This window comes from Zingiber officinale, chromosome 11A (assembly GCF_018446385.1).
Source record: "Zingiber officinale cultivar Zhangliang chromosome 11A, Zo_v1.1, whole genome shotgun sequence".
Lineage (NCBI taxonomy): Eukaryota > Viridiplantae > Streptophyta > Magnoliopsida > Zingiberales > Zingiberaceae > Zingiber > Zingiber officinale.
In genome coordinates, this window is record NC_056006.1 from 4872699 (window position 1) to 4889743 (window position 17045).

General features: G+C 38.7%; 1 protein-coding gene and 1 pseudogene across 3 annotated transcripts; both read left to right on the top strand.

The window, feature by feature from the left end:
* The first annotated feature begins 1276 nt into the window (after nucleotides 1–1276).
* LOC122031103 (GBF-interacting protein 1-like) lies at nucleotides 1277–14263 on the top strand. 3 transcript variants are annotated; one of them, XM_042590182.1, is made up of 11 exons: nucleotides 1277–1596; nucleotides 2622–2665; nucleotides 3359–3458; nucleotides 3804–3924; nucleotides 5269–5545; nucleotides 5667–5790; nucleotides 7668–8058; nucleotides 8543–8849; nucleotides 10790–10954; nucleotides 11215–11724; nucleotides 13699–14263. In XM_042590182.1, exons 1-11 carry the CDS (start codon nucleotides 1434–1436, stop codon nucleotides 13987–13989), a joined length of 2493 nt encoding a protein of 830 aa, XP_042446116.1. In that variant the 5' UTR covers nucleotides 1277–1433; the 3' UTR covers nucleotides 13990–14263. The 3 variants fall into 3 exon arrangements, with proteins under 3 accessions (XP_042446116.1, XP_042446117.1, XP_042446115.1); XM_042590183.1 differs by having other exon boundaries at nucleotides 1278–1596; nucleotides 5667–5802; nucleotides 11287–11724; XM_042590181.1 differs by having other exon boundaries at nucleotides 1280–1596; nucleotides 5667–5802.
* A 1606-nt stretch (nucleotides 14264–15869) lies between these two features.
* LOC122032862 overlaps nucleotides 15870–17045 on the top strand; it is a 33667-nt pseudogene continuing 32491 nt past the window's right edge.

Genomic DNA, 17045 nt, shown 5'->3' on the forward strand with positions numbered 1-17045 from the left:
TTAATGCGGTGATGATGAGGGGCCATCCCGCTGCCACGGTGGAGGTCAAAGTTAAGACTGTCAACGCATAGATGACATCGGTCGGTCGAGTGAAGTGTGTCTTCGACCCGACGTCGCCTTCGACATGAGAGCAATCAAACAACCGACGTTCAAGGGGTGACGATGTGTAGAAGCCGAGTCGAGCAGCTATCCCGTTAGGTCGGACAACATAACTTGAGGTGCAGAGTTCAACTGCGGTCGAGCGGCTACCCCGCTCGGCCCGGCAACAAGAAACAACCGACGCTCAAATAATATTCAGAAGCTGAGCCGAGCCGAGCGGCTACCCCTCTCGGCCAAACAACAGAGTCTAATGTGCAGAATTCAACTTCGGTCGAGTGGCTACCCCGCTCGGCTCGTTATTAGCTTCGGCAATAACAAAGTAGACCTTCGCCCGAGCAGACATACACAGAGGGCAAGCGAGGTCTTGGACGACCGGACGGGGCACCAAAGTGGCGAGATCTAGGACGAGCGGGCAATCTGCTTGGCTAAGCAGTATAGTACGTTGATATCCATTGACATCCTTTTGGGAGTAGGTGTGGCCGACACCGGGCATGGGCAGCTAGAAGATTGTACGGCGGAAGCTTCCACTGTCACTTCAGAGATATGTTCGGTCCGTTAAGGTACTGTGTTAGAGACACTTTACTGATACATCTTTTCAGGGAAAGAACGTGCTTACATCGGGGAAGCGTGCACATGCGTTACCGAAGCTCTATATAAAAGGGGATCCAAGCATCAACAGAGGTAGGCGATACATGCGATATTCACTATATTCACTATTTGTGCTACAGTAGTCTTCTTGTTGTTCCGTTTCATTCTTCATCACTGGTGACTGACTTGAATGTCGGAGGGTTAACGCGGGGACTCCTTCCCTGGCTTGACACTTATGTAGTCTATGTTGCAGGCTTGTGCGGAGTCCACAGGAGATCAGCATGAACGCCATATCTCTAACTTTACGTCTCTTCAACTTTCGGATCGGATAAAAATTATTTTGAAATAAAAATTATATTAACGTACTGTTCTATTAATATTTAAAAAAAAATGTCTTGCAGGCTTGAAGCGCCGTATATGTAAAACTATAAAACTAAGATGCAGTACAAAAACTTTGCTGTTTTAAAATTTTAACAGGTAAAGTGAAAATTTGACATTCTCAAGGTGCAAAATGAAATGTTACTACGCCAAATATTTAAAAAAGGTCCCTCAAAGAAAACTAATTTGCCCTACTTGCTCTTGACATAAAAAGAGGAAAAATAAAAAGGGCGGAAAAGGCGGTCTCCCCTCTCTCTCTCTCTGAGCTCGGCTTCCCCGTTTCCTCCCTCTCTAAACCCTTCTGCTCGCCCTCCATCCTCCTCCTCCTCCTCCTCCTCCTCTTCTTCGTCCCTTCGATCCGAACGAAGATGAGTGGCGGAGGCGCTAGGGTTTCGATCCCCGCCGGCGTGCGGCGCACGATCCAGAACATCAAGGAGATCGCCGGCAACCACAGCGACGAGGAGATTTACGCAATGCTCAAGGAGTGCTCCATGGATCCCAACGAGACCACCCAGAAGCTCCTCCTCCAAGGTCTCTCTCTCCTCCTTGCCCTTTCCCCTCCTCCGCTCTCTTCCATCTCTGACTCCCCCTTTTTCTGCCCGGATGGGAGTTCTGGAAATGGTGTCATCGTACGAGTTGAGTATTAGCATTCGAGAGATCGATCTCCTTTCCCCTCTGTGGTGCTCTCGATGCTGCTGATTGGTTCTATCGTGTGGAGATTTGGGTTTTTGACTGTGATTTTTTTTTCCCTCTGGACTTGGCCCAGACATTGATCTGTACGGGTTTGGAAGAAATATATGTTTTCGGGTATTGACGGTACTGTTCAGTCATCAAGGAGGCTTTGATTGACATCTTTGATTATGCTATACTTTTTTGGCCGTCTTAATTAGACAATGATCCAATTGACATGAATCATTGCTTAAGTCGATTACTTTACCTTTCTACTTTATTGAAAATGCTTCCTCTGTTGAGATGTATGCATTCCAGTAGACTTGTTATGCATAATACTGGAATCACCAATTTTCTGTTGGTCAAAGTTCTTTTGTGCTGTTCTTCGTTGCCTAAAAGGGTCATGATCGCACATTTTTACATACTTTGCTGCTATATTTTACTGTAACATTTGTGCATGTCCCTCGCTTTATGGAAGCTACTGTGCTATAGTCGTACTATGAAAGCTATACAGTGAGTATGTTTCGCTTAAAATGGCTAGTGTTGATACGTGGTTGGTATTTTCCCTCTTTGCAGGCAATTGTAATACTATTCATATGGCATTCCATTATGTCGCATATCATCTGTTATTGTCCAATATCATAACCTAAGCTAGGGTGTATTGCTGTGAAAGAAAGGGCGGTTATATAACTTTTATTATTGTCTTTTTAGTGCTATTTTTTTTTTTTGTCTTTTTACAAATACTGGCATGATTGCGACAGTTGAGTATTTTGTACTTATTCTATTGTCAATGCATGGTTATGCACCTAATTTCATGTGGTTTCTATTCAAGTGTCCTCGCGTCTTCCTTTCTATTAGGTCATGCCAACTTTTTTTTGGCTTTTCAGACACTTTCCATGAGGTGAAAAGGAAGCGTGACAAGAGAAAGGAGGTAAATATTGGTTGTTTTGTTTGCGATTCTTGGCTTAATTTCATCATTTCCTTCCTCTATATTTTCAAATTCTTTGACATTTAGTTAACATAACGATTTCATATAAACATGTCATCTTATTGTCGTCAATATCACAAGGGAAAATATGGATCCCTGAATTACATGAACTAGGCAGATGTATTAAGTTTTTTTACTTGTTCTTATTGTCTTTAATTATAAATTCTAACGATAACAGTACAACCAATTACAATAAAAGGGAAGCCCGGTACACAAAACTCCTGCCAGTGTGGGTCCGGGGATGGATTTATTGTACACAGTCTTACTATGCTCGGCGAGGAACTGATTCCGAGATTTGAACCCGTGACCTCCAGTTCACATGGCAGCAACTTTACCGTTATACCAATGCTCCCGTTCAACAACCAATTACAATATGAAAGTTAAATTTTACTCAGGCCCATATGAAGCCAAATTTCATGAATCTTAACAACAACTGACTCTGGTTGATTTCTTGATGTTCTTCAGAACAAACTATATTATGACCATGGTTTGGGTCATTCTTTGATATTCTTCAAAGTACACTTATGTAGTTGCTTTATGACCCTTATAAATTTCCTTATAGGATTTGTTGAATGCATAATCCGTATACTCTTCTTGTCTGAATTCATGATTGGTATGTTTTGCTATTCTCACCAGAATGTCAGAGAACCTGCTGAGCCTAGGTGGAGGCCCGGTATGCAGGGACGAGGAGGTAGGGGAGGTCGGGGAAACTACTCCTCCCGCTCACTGCCTAACGGTATGTACTTCTTTGTAATGCTGTACTGCTTGTGTGATGCAACCATATTGCTGTCAGTGTTAGTTTTCTCAATGCACCTTTCATTTTCACATGAAGACCCTTGCTACATGTAGTTTACAAACTATCATTTTCCTTCCCATCTGCAAATTCCACTTCCCTTTTCCCATCTTGTGCATATAAACTCCGTACTGTTATTTGCTGCCTTTTGCTGATGACTTTTGCTCCATTACAGAACACATTTTGTTGTGATCTCTAAGGTGTACTTCAAAACGACATATTGGTTACTTTTGAATCTTCTGTTTCTAGTTACTGGATATTAACTAGAAAATTGTCATTCTCTTTCAGATACTACTGCTGGAAGAAATGCAACATCAGGAAAGGAGAGTGGGCTAAATCAAGGGATAGATAAAGCTCAGATGTCTATATCCACAACTCCTGACACAGAGAATAAGCCTGCATTATCGAGGTATGTAGTTTTGTGCAAAGGTTGTCTCTCAATTACTTGCTGAGTCTCAAGGTAGGATAATGTATTACTTTGATGATTCTTTGATGGCTGTGATGTCTAATTGAATGAGATCAGTCATTAAATGTCAATCCAATTATTTGTGTAAATATCAGGTTTTCTTTTTCATTTCTTCATCATTTAAAGTTTTTTATGTTGTGCGATAGGAGCTTAATGTGATTTATCATTTGATTTATTTGTAATTTTTAAAAGATGTATTTGAGATTGTCTTTCCATTTTGAGATTGTCCCTAGGAACAATGAGGAACATGAGATTTCATTGTTGGATCATGAGATTCTAATCCAATTTAGACCCCAATTGATGTCTGGATTGTTTATGCCTATTCAGTATTCTAAGGTCTGGACTCTGGATTGCAACCTTGACAACCACACTTGAAATCATTATGACTGGCCGGCTCTTATCAACAGTTCTACATGTTCAGTGTGTCATGTAGGATGCTATTTGGGCATAAATTTTGTTTGATTGGTCATCTTTCAGGCTTATAATATTTCTTCTTTGATGAGTTGGAGTTGTTCGACTTATTGTGCTGTCATTTTTCATGCTGAATCAGCATGTTAACTGGGGAGGATTGGATTGAGATACCAGTGTCACACTACCTACTTCCATTTGTGTTCTGTAATCCAGTTTTCTCTTTCTTTCATTGGTCAGAAATTGGGTTGGATGTGTTGCAAAAAAATATTATTTTTTTCTGGAGGAAATTCTGGTACCTGATACACAATATAAGGTAGCCTTGCTTGTATTATGTATTTAATTCTTATAGTGCAAAATATAAGTTAGACCAGATTCAGTGGGCGAGTTTGCTCCTTACTATCATCCTAAAATATATGCCCTGAATATTGAGTGTTTTGCTGATTATAAATCCTCATAGCCTACTGGAATAAGGCAAGTTGCATGTACAATCTTTTCATCTGTGGTGACTTTGCGCACTGGTTGCTCCTCTTGTGCCACTTCATTAGTACCTCAAGAATAATTTAGATGCAATATAAGAGTTATAGGGAAAAATGTTTAAAATTAACCTTTTGGTAATTGGAAAGTCAGTTAAATTTTTTGATTGCTAGTACATTGTAAACAAGTGAAAAAAATGATGTATCAGAACTTGTGTATCATCAATTGCTCTCTACTCTTTTGCAAGATGTACATATATCTCTAAAAAAATGATGTATCAGAACTAGCTAGCAATTTATATATATATATATATATATGTATGTATGTATGTATGTATGTATGTATCTTTTCTTTTTAATACTTGTATCTTGACTATATTTCCTAATAATTCTTACTCTTCAGCTCTGTATCTGGTATTGTCAATGGTCCCAGCAACATAGAACATCCTGTGTCTTCTCAGGGGTCTAATGTATCTGGTGTTGACGGCGCACCATCGGAAGCAAATTCTGATGCAGTAACTACTAAGACTACGAATCCCAGATTACCTTCTAAAGATGCAAAATGTGGTTCTGCGCCTGGTCAATTGCAACGAGATATGGATCAATTCTCTTCAAACAAGCTGGTGATGGTTCCATCTACTGATACACACACCCCTTCTGAGCTGGGGACCACGAAACAGGTAAATGGATCCAGTGGTCTGAATTTGCAGCAACCACTAGTTAGGTTGCACTTGACATATCTGGATATAGCTTTATCAGATGTCAGGGAAAAAGGATGTTCTGACATGAACTTTGCCACAGATAAAACCACATGGATCAGTAACAGATGAACCTGTAGAAAAATCCCAAGTTGCATCATCTTCTTCTGGTCCTCTGGGCAGTAGGCCATCTTCAACCTACAACAATCGCTTTCAGCATCCAAGTGGTATGCAGAAAGGTAGAACTTACCTTATTTTCTTTAACCTCTTATATGTGTAGTCTTTTTGATGTTCCAACTTCCAATAAAATAGAAACTTTTGTGGAATTTATTTATGTTATGATCCTTTATTTGATACCAAAAATAGAATTTTACTCAATTAACTAAAACACAGTGCTTCAGTTCATAGGAGAAAGCGTACCTGCATCTTGTTTCTCTTCATTTGAAGCCTTTGTTGGAAGCAGGCCCATGAGGGTTCAAAAGCAAGTTTGTCAAAAACTTGTAGACTAAATTTCCTGATAGCAAATTAGCTTATTGAATATGATTGCCAACTTCCTTGGTCAGTGTCCTTTATATGTTGGATGTTGCAATTCGAAATTGATAGATTCCATATGCAAATGGGAGTTGATCGGATGGTAACAATCCCCCTTCTATTTATAGGATTTCTTTTCTCTGCTTAAATGTGCAAGTAGTATAGTTTTACAAAATAAGTCCTTTCTTGAATATATTATCTTTACGGTATTTTCTTGTATATATTATTGATTTCCAGCAACTGAAGATTTCTATTGGATCTTGTTATTTAGCCATATTTTGCTTTCAGAATGGAATTGAAAAGCTAATACGTCATCTTAATATGAATTGGTAATATTGCAGATGCTTACTTCTGCACTTCGATTTGCTGGAAGAATTTTTGAAACCAATATTTCTCATTTTAATGCTAATTCCTATATAAGCAACTGTTATATACTACAGCATGGACTTCTTTTAGCAACTTTGTTTTCTTCTCTGTGATTTTAAGTAAATTACATAATAAGAGATAAGATAAAAAAATTCTAATTAGCTATTTGCCATATATTTGAAACAATAGGGACGCATAATATGATGGATTCATATTTCTTTTCCTGGGGAAATGCCAAATTAGACAAATTGCAAGGGTTTTTTTTCAGAGATCTATTATTTGCATTCCTGTTGAAGTTTTTTTGCAAGGGAAATTACCAATACAGAATTATTTTTCAGATTCTGGAACTTGCTCCTTTTTGCTTATCCTTCAAATGCAATGCACACTCCAAGTCCTTGCCTCCATTGTCTGAGCTAACTGCTCCAATATTTTAATTCTTTGGAATTTTTATTGTAATTCACATTTGTACTTCTGATAAGGCTTATACTTTTGTTTAGAGCCGTCAATTTGGGTTGGGCCCGTCGGGTTGGCCCGCCCCGCCAAACAATTTAAGCGGGTTGGGTTAGAATTTTATCAACCCAAGTCCGCCGTGGGCCGACCCACCTAGGCCCGCGACCCGCGCGGGTCGGCCCGCTCGGGCTTGGGTTGGCCCGCGGGTTGAAAAACACATGTAAGCTAAGTTTTAGGCCAATTTATTATCTTTCTTTGTTATAATTTTAAAATAAAAATAGTACTTTTCATCTAACATAAGTATACGTTTGTGTTTATTTATATTTAAAATACATGTTTATGTATATATTTAATTGTAGAAAACTTTTTCGAAGTAAAATGTTGAAGATATGAAATATTTTTTAATTTTTTTAAAAAATTTTGATGGGCCCGCGGGTTGGCCCGCCAAACCCGCAACCCGCCTTAGAATGGGTTGGGTTGGAAATTTCCCAACCCGCCAAGTTGGCGGGTTGGCCCGCCCCGCCCCACCAAATGGTTAACCCACCACGGGCCGACCCGCCCCGCCACGGGTTGCCCCGTTTGACAGCTCTACTTTTGTTACATATATGGTGGTGCAATGCTTGATTCATTTAACTTGGTATCATACCATGAAATTTTTTGCGACGATTGTTAAATCTTTGGTCTAAGCTTCTAATCTGATTTCTAATTATCTAGTTTCTAACGTTGAAGTAGACTGAGTGCTCTTCTTTCTGTTCAGCACCTCTTGCTAATAAAGAGTGGAAACCAAAATCAGTACTTGCAAACCCTGCTCAGGCATCCGAGACAAATGACACATCTGAAGTACCGGTGGTTATTGAAGCTGTTTCCCAACCATTGCTAACCTTATCTTTGACCACTCCAAAAGGAGTTTCTGTTAATCTAGCAAAGAAGGTAGAGGAACTGAAGCTATCAGACCGACAGCATGTGATTATTCCAAACCATCTCCAGGTCCCAGAGTCTGAACGACATGGACTAAGTTTTGGAAGCTTTGATGCTAATTTTGAGTTTAATACGGTTCTTACCAAAGACACTACAAGAGACAATATTGAGACCCCGCCTTATGAGTCATCTCAAGAGACTGACGAAACTATTGAGAAGCACTCTTTAAGGTTTCTATACATTAATTGCATTTTTTGCTAGTTTCATCTGCATATGCGCTATCTGACATCTTTTTTTTTCTTCTTCTTGTGGTAAATCATGGGATTCTGCAAAGTTGAGAATTTTTTGGACGTGACAATCCAAAACATTAGAGAATTTATTCATCTTTCATTTTATACACCATAGGTTTACACCCATAATAGCATGTTAATGCCAAAGATCTTAATACAACAACCAACAACAACCATTGGTTAATGTCAAAGATTTTAATATGAAAAAAATAATAAATTTGCAAGATTTCATATATATCCACTATATAATGTAGAATCTTGTGACATCAGAAGGCATTTTGGGCTGAATCAATAAAGGAAACTGCACCTCAACAATTCGTATATTGTAATTTAATTTTTGGCAATGCATTTGCATAATAGTTTTGCTACTATGTTTTTCCTCTTCTAACAATATTGTTTTATTTGCTTCCTTCTGTAATTTCAGCAACAATGCAACATCCTCAGCTGCTGAAGAAGATGACTTTTCTGAACATCCTCAATTATCTGAACAGGTCACAGAAAGTTATTCAGTGAAGGAAATTGTTGCTTCCAATATCACGTCGCCTGAAAAAGAATATAACGAGGCCAACCAAGAAGATAATTTAGCACCAGAAAGTTCTCAGAATGTGGTTCTTCAGTCTATGCCATCCTATCCACCAGTTGGATTGGTGCCACAGCTTGGTAGCCATATTGCTTCTTTTGAAGGCTCAGACTCTCATGCTCGTGATATGTCTCGTCTTCCAAGTTTTTTGGTAAAATTCATGCCCTATCTTAATATGCATTGCTTATGATGTATGTTTCAGTACAAGTTGGTATTTTATGGGCAACCTTATTCTTCTTCGACAATCTTATGATTATGATCTCTGTGGATGACATTGGAGATAGTCTTGTAGTGGCTGCCATGGTTTTTTACCAACTGAATCTTTGTTAAACTATTTGTCATTTTTATAACATAGTGCTTTTGTGATTTATCCATGTTTTAAAGTGTCGTGCTGAGACGGTCGAAACGGGCGAAACATCTCGTTCCGCTTGGTGATCGACATCAGGACGACCCCGACACCAGACCTGCAACGGCTACGACGTGTTGTGCGACCCCATGGCCGCAGCGAAGGGGTCTCTCAACCCCGTAATAGCAGCGGAGGGGTCGCATAACCCTTCCGCTGTCGCCGCGGAGGCATCACACGACCCGACCGCTACAAAAGGGTCGCACGACCACCGCAGTCGCGCCGGAGGAGTCACGCGATCCGTGGCCGTGGCTTAGGGGTCATGCAACCCCGCGACAGCATCGAAGTCACGTGAGCTCGCGAGTGGTGTCAGATTTCAGATTTTTTTTAATTAAACTTAGGTTAATTATTTTAATCAACTTCTAGTTATGATGGAGATAATCTAAAGAGGTTTTATTAAACCCTAATAAAATTATCTAATTAATTTTATATTTCATTTATTTTCATTTAAAAATTATAATAAAATTTTTATTTATTTATTTATCTATTTTCATATATTTTCCTTTTTTTTAAAGGTTATTTTTTATATTGTTTATTTAAATATTTATCTTAAATATTTTATTTTTAAATTAATATATTTTACATTTAAAGAATACTGAAATTATATCGGCACGGCATGATACAGTACCGAAATCGTATCGTTCTGGTTCAGGACCGAAACCTTGACACGGGTCGAAATTTTAAACCTTGGATTTATCATCCCAATTACACTATCAATTCAATAAGTTATTTTATGGAGCTGTTAAAAAATTAATAAATAAATAAATAAAGGCAGCCCGGTGCACGAAGCTTCTGCCATGCGGGGTCCCGGGGAAGGATCCATTGTACGCAGCCTTACCTTGCTTTTTGCAAGAGGCTGTTTCCAGGATTCGAACCTGTGACCTTTTGGTCATATGGCAACAACTTTACTGTTGCGCCAAGGCTCCTCTTCTATTTCATGGAGCTGTTGTAATAAGAAAAATCTAGTGCTTTCTATGTCTAATTTTCTAAACCTGATCCTCTATTTTGTCACTTTTGTGAGCCACCCAGACTTTTTTGCAGTGGTATCATGGTTCAGAATTTTGTGCACTTCCCAAGAAATGGCAAGATGAACCATTCAGTGCACTTGTTGAGGTGGAACTGCAACAGAAACTGCATCTTGAGACTGTTGCATATACGGCTCAAATCTCAGCTAACTGCAAGTTCCTCTTTTAGCAATGGGAGGAATAATAAACTCAATATATCATAGAGTAATAATCGATAGAATTTGAGAGAAGCCGCTTTATTCAGTTCCAACAGTCTAGTTAGGTTTTAGATACAGGACTAATGCAAATAAGAGATATTTGATGCTCCATGTGGATTTCGGCAATTGCTATTTTCAATATAAAGATGATGACTTAATAAAACTATTCTCTTGACTCTTGAGGAAGCTTCTACTTCCTCTCATTCTCTCCCTAAGCTTGCTTCTGTTTATGATTCGAATCGGTTGATATTTGATTTGTGAGGAAGAAAACTTCATGTGCTATCTTATTGACTGATTCTGATCTGACAAATATTATCATCAATTTTGGGTTAAAACGGGAAGGAGACTGATTTGAAATGGGCATCCTGATTTCTGATGCATGAAGCTGGAAATTGACAATTTGCTTTAGTTTTTCTTATTTTATATACCTGTGCTTAATTGGTTAGGTGTTGATTTTTTAATGCAGGTCCAGCAACCATATGATCCATCCACTAGTTATTTCAATCCATTCTATCGTCCATCTCCTGATGCTGATGGTCGGATATCTCCTTTTTTTGCATCGGGTGCCTCCACTAGATACAATGGGAACATTGCCCTTCTACCTGCTCAGGCTGGTCAGGCTTCCCAAGAGGTTTGTATTTAACCTTTCCGCTATCTTCTATTTCCCTGCTAGAAAAAGTTAATTCCTGATTATACATATCGCCATGCTTAACACTTCCATCTCACCATGATGGGCAAGCCAACCTTCTATTAGTTGTAGCCAAACCTCTTGCTGGACTTTGTCTTGTTTTTTGATTATGGCCGTGTATCAAATTTTTTCTTGTTCACATTCTCAATGATTTACATCCTGCTAAGTAACTTGATACTCTCTTTTTTCCCCCTCTAATCCAGAATACGAACCCCATAGTATTACCTACAGTTGGCTCAACTCCTTTGGGAACTCAAGCTTCTGGCACAATGCAGGGTTCTCTTGCTATTCCCCAGCAGTCAGTCCCTGTCTTCCGTCAACCTGCTGGGTTACATATATCTCACTACTCTCCCAACTACATTCCCTACAGTCAATATTTCTCACCATTCTATCCCCCTCCACCTGCGGTGCATCATTTCTTGAGCAGTGCTGCATTCCCTCAGCAACCTCTTACAGGTGGCATGTACCCATCCCCTGGAGCTGCAACTCCTGCTGCTGCTGCTGCTGTCAAGTATTCTCTTCCCCAGTACAAACCTGGTTCTAACACTGGCAATTCAACTATTGTTGGATTACCAAATGTTTATGGTTCATATAACTCCACCCAGGCTGGCTATACCTCTGTTCCTGCTGTAAGCACTGGAAACTCAACCACCAATGAAGAACTGGGGTCGTCACAGTTCAAGGAGAATAATGTTTATATCTCTGGACAACAGGTATTTTCTCTGCTTTTCTACAATTGTGATATTTGGTTTAAGCTTAGCTACAATGTTTGAATAATGTTCCATAATTCTCCTAATACTGCACATTCACAAAATTACAATTCAGGGTTAATGAAAGCTGCTCAAAATTTTCTGTACTACATGCTTCTTTTATAACCTCACATAGCGAATCTTTGCCTTTTGCCACTGTTGTGCTCTTAAACTCAGTGATCAGTCTTTGCTGCTTCACTTTATGACTCAAAGATCTGTTTTAGCAGTTATAGAGATTATGACAATGTAAACAATCTGGTAATGTGGAATCTGATATTAGTTTAAGCTTGGAATGATACATCCATATAAGCTAGTGCTCAGAAGATACTAAAGTTGCAAGTGCTGAGATAAGCATATTTAGAAAATGGAAACTGTTTTACTTGATTTCTAGGTGACTCTTCTTAACTGTTAGCTGTGCAAATAGATGTCTTTTATTTCCTAATCTTTGTCCATTAGGCAATATCTAACTTTTCAAGTCTTTGCATCTTAACTTATTGAAGTATACAATTATAGGTTCTTGATCATGGAAAAGTTAAATAAGAATTAGTTCTATATATGTTGTGTGAAGCATCATCAGAACAGGGAGACAGACAATGCACTCCATAACAGATTCTGCAACTGGTATTGCATACTTCTTCTTGTGAAATGCATTGATGAAGTTAAAGATTTGACTTTATGTTAGTTTATTAGAACCCCTTAAAGATATTGAAGTTTTATAAAGGAAAAGATGAATGTCTAACAACATATCTAATTAAATTCCTGTAATAAGAAGCATAATTGGAATAAAGAGAAAATTAATAATCAGAGCAGCAATAGTTCTGAAAAAAAACGAATGCTAGTCTGTAAAATTTAATAAAAGATGGTACAACTCTTCCTCATATTAATTCAAATTCCAACCTACAAATTTTGTATGCCAAACTTTTATTGACTACCTGGTCAAGAATTTAGCAATAGAAGTTTCTGCTATAAGTATGATTGCCTCAGATTTTTAACAATACCCTTTACCAGTAACCAATGCCAGTGAAAGCTGTGAAGGTTAAATATTATCTCTCTGTATGCTTTGCTTTTGATTTCATCCTGTCTGGTATTTCTTTGGTTATTCTTGAAGCCATATCCACAGACGTTATGGTGATTTATTCCAACCTTTTATTGTTTTCTTTTTTATTCTAAATCTCCTAAGCATTGCATTAGGAAAATCTTTTATGCTGAACTACCTATTTTTAATTTCTCAAACAATTTAGTTGTTGGTATGGATGTGCCCTGAAGCTGCTATTTCCTTTTTGGGATTGCATCACTGTACCTGTACTGATTTTAGCTTGTTAAAATATTTTAACTGGTGTTTTCTCATCGCAAAGTGAATTAGTCTTGAGAGCTATGGTTGATATGTTTACATCCAGTTTTCCTGTTTGGCTGCAAGAATATCTGATAATGTTCATTAATTTGATCTGAATATCTGATCATGAACCAGGGACACCTTTTGGTTCCTTCGGATCTAGTTTTAACTGGACCACATCTTCCATCAAATACAATAATGGAATTTAGCTTCTGACCCCCAAACTTCCTGAGTAACTGAACTTTTGTTTCTCTTATAAAAACATTTAGGGTTTTCTGTGGATCTGCCACAATTGTGAAAGGATTACTATTAATTGATTCATCAACACAACAACATGGAATCTGGCTCAATTACTGAGTATATCAAGCCTCCATGTTTCTATTTTAATTGAATCATTCATGTGCTGGCTGATTTGCATATCAATATCATTTATCTCCTATATTCTTGAATAAGATCTCTACAACTCTTTTGTAGCTTAATGTTTTCTAATAATTCTAAGGAAAGATTTTCATTCTCTTTTTACGAATTCTGAAAGTATTACACTGTTTCCCGCTTTTCTGTTTGTGTATTATTGATGTGTATTTCTACAATTGTTGCCTGTGTAGAGCGAAGGCCCACCAGTCTGGATTCCTGCCCCTGGACGTGACATGTCCTCACTTCAAGCTAGCTCTTTCTACAACATTCCTCAGGGTCAGCACATGACTTTTACACCAACACAAACTGGACATGGCGCCTTCAGTGGCATCTATCCCCCGACACCTGCTGTCCCCAATTCTGTTCACCCTTTGCTGCAGCAGTCACAAACTGTAGCTGGGGCCGTCGAAATGCTGGCCCCTCCTACTGGTGTTTATCAACAGACACAACGCGCACAGATAAATTGGACCAATAATTATTGAAGCCACTCAAACCTAAGTTATATTAGCCACAGCTCGGACATCGATCTTCACTCGGTCAGTTTAGAGGACATTTGGAACGCGGCATAGGAGCAAGCCTGATTGGGAAAACAAAAAGAATGGATATATATTTATATCTAAAGCATGGCCTTCCTGCATGGGAAGGCCTTCAGGGTTTGGAGTTGCTAGACATTCATAGTTTGGGCTATACTTGTGAACTGATACTGACCTCTCTCTTTTATGTTTACTTGTGCGGTTCCCTCGGGTTCTTCTGTTATTTTGCTGCCCATTCTTTGTCATCTGCTTTTTCTTTATTTTACTCTTTTGAGCCATTAAAATTCTCGCTAATTATATTTTCTATCATCACTTTCAGATGAAGCCATAAAGCAGCATTAGATATGCTATGAATCTAGAGCTACTGGATCGATTTTTCTTCTTTCCATTACATTTGCTGTAAATTTATGTCCAAGGAAAAAAAAAAGTAGACTTGATGTTTGTTGAGTTTTGCTTAATCACATGAATCATTATTAACATAACCCCATCTTGCATACTGCTGAATGCATGTGTTTTTTGATCTACTGCATCGGTTGAGCTTAAGCCGGTATCCATATTTAAAATTATGTTATGATTATCTTGAATACTTATTTTTTTTTTCTGACTTAATATATCTGGACTATGTTTAAGCTAGTCAATCAATATGTACGTGTTAAAATGGTCCCATTCTGATCCAGTGTTGTATTCGGATGCTCTCTCATTGTTTTATCTTTCGATGCCAATCGAGCACTTATGTATGGTTCTGCACACCTGATGGAAGGGGCGAATGAAAAGGGATTGGTCAGCAACCACAGATCGCCGGCATGGATTGGCTGTGGGATCGCCTGACGTGAGGAAGAAGACTAAGATCATCGCTGAGGACGGTTGGCCATGCCGGCCCAAGAAACTGAGGTTGTTAGTGAGCAACGAACCAATTAATCAGATAGTAAGTAGTATCTCACGGGGCAGCATGATTTTCAATTTGATTTCACAGCCATTAGATTGGGCTAATGGGTTGCAGATCCGGTTAGCCGGACTGCCATCTGTTAAGGCCGTCCCGGAATAGCTCGCAAACAGCTTGAGTTTGGTTAGCCGGATTGCCATCTGTTAAGGCCGTCCCGGAATAGTTCGCAAACAGCTTGAGTTTGGTTAGCCGGACTGCCATCTGTTAAGGCCGTCTCTAAATAGTTCGCAAACCGTTCGAGTTTGGTTCGAAAATGACTCCTTTAACTTTTAAACAAGTTTAGTTTGAGCATTGTTCAAAAATATCTCGTTTAAAAGTTAAATGAGCTTCTTAATAAACACGTCGCGAGCCTTTTAACGAATATATTCATGAACTTATTAATCAAATATTGTTACATTTGAATTTGGCTGGTTAATATTTTCGAACTTAAAATTAAGTTTGAGCTCGGCTTGTTCGAACGTACTCGAGTAAATTTTTTTCTGAATCAAAATTTGAATAGTTCACAAGCTTAGTTCGTTTACACCCTTATCCCTGACTTGAGTACCTGTATAGTTGTAGAGCTATAGTATGGGAGACATCCCCTTATGGGTGCAGATGTATGGGTTGCGAGTTGGTTGTTTGATTGCTAGACAATGTTCGATCCAAACGACCAAACCTCAAGCGCTCTGTTAGCAGCAGTATCAATCGAAGTCCTGCATCACTTCGAACTCGGCAGTGATCCGATCCACACGAGCGTGAATCTGGTCTGGAGTTGTGTGCTGCAGCACTAGCTGAGAGCATCTGCTCCGCGCTTGGTCGGCTGTGATTTTCCCGAGCTTGATGATCGGGAAGGAGATGAACGTCGGCTCCATAGCATGCACTTACTGCCCTGTTTTGCCGTCTTTCAATGGCTGTGAAGCAGCTGCATGCTACGTTTTCAAGAGCTGCTGCATCGAAGGGAAGGAAAGGAAAGGAATTGGAGAATGATCAACTAAAGGACTTCTTCCTCTCCGAGCCATACCTCCTCCTCAGCTCAATGTTTTCTTCCGCACTCTCTCTCACTCTCACTCTCTTACAAGCCGGGCATGGCACTTCCATCCCCCAGCAGTCGCAAATCGAAATGCTGCTGAACCCTCCTACCGGTGTTTTTCTAGCTTTTCATACACAAGGTAGATGGATTGTGCTACTCCTCATCTGCATTCGTAATTTCAAGCTTCACTAACTTGTGTTGAAATCAATAGGGAGAGGAAAGAAATAATATAGTTTTTTTTAATGATCTTATTATTAAAATCAATAAGTTTATTTATATAAATTATCAAAAATAATAGAAAGATTAAATAAATCATACAATCATAATAATTATAAACATAGTAATATAATAAACTTGGAAATATTATTTTTCCTATTTGATTCATGTCGATCTTGATTGTGTGCTAAATATAATAAATCTCAATTGATTGAAATCAATTAGTGATTATTTCCATTATTGTCATTACCCTCCGACAAACTCAACGAGAGTGCCTGAACATTGAGTTTGAGTGCTAATTTGGTGAAACGTTGTCTAGATGATGGCTTAGTAAATATATCAACAATTTGATCTTTCGTAGAGATATAAGAAATCGAAAGTTATCGAGTCACCACACACTCGTGAACAAAATGAAAATCAATCTCTACATGCTTGGTACGAGCATGAAAAATAGGATTTGCCGTAAGAAAAGTTGCTCCAATATTATCATTTCATATTTTAGGCGTCGCAGTTGGGAAAAAGTGTAATTCTGAAAGAAGAGATTATAGCCAAATAATTTCTGACGTTATGTTAGCAATAGCTTTATATTCAGTTTCAGTACTCGAGAGAGAGACTGTAGGTTGTTTTTTTGAAAGTCAGGAAATAAGATTTCGTCCAAGAAATATAGCATATCCACTAGTAGAACGTTTATCTTCGGGAGATCCAGCCTAATCTGGATCACTGTAGGCAATCAACTCTCGTGAAGACTGACGATATAAAAGAAGACTATGTAGAATAGTACCTTTGAGATATCGAAGAATTCTCTTGACACCTTTCCAATGATATTCAGTAAGAGCA

Coding starts and splice junctions, on each gene's coding strand:
- LOC122031103 (XM_042590181.1), top strand. CDS start 1,434: ATGAGTGGCGGAGGCGCTAGGGTTTCGATCCCCGCCGGCGTGCGGCGC. Junction 3,459..3,803: donor CTCCCGCTCACTGCCTAACG/GTATGTACTTCT, acceptor ATTCTCTTTCAG/ATACTACTGCTGGAAGAAAT. Junction 5,803..7,667: donor TCCAAGTGGTATGCAGAAAG/GTAGAACTTACC, acceptor CTTTCTGTTCAG/CACCTCTTGCTAATAAAGAG.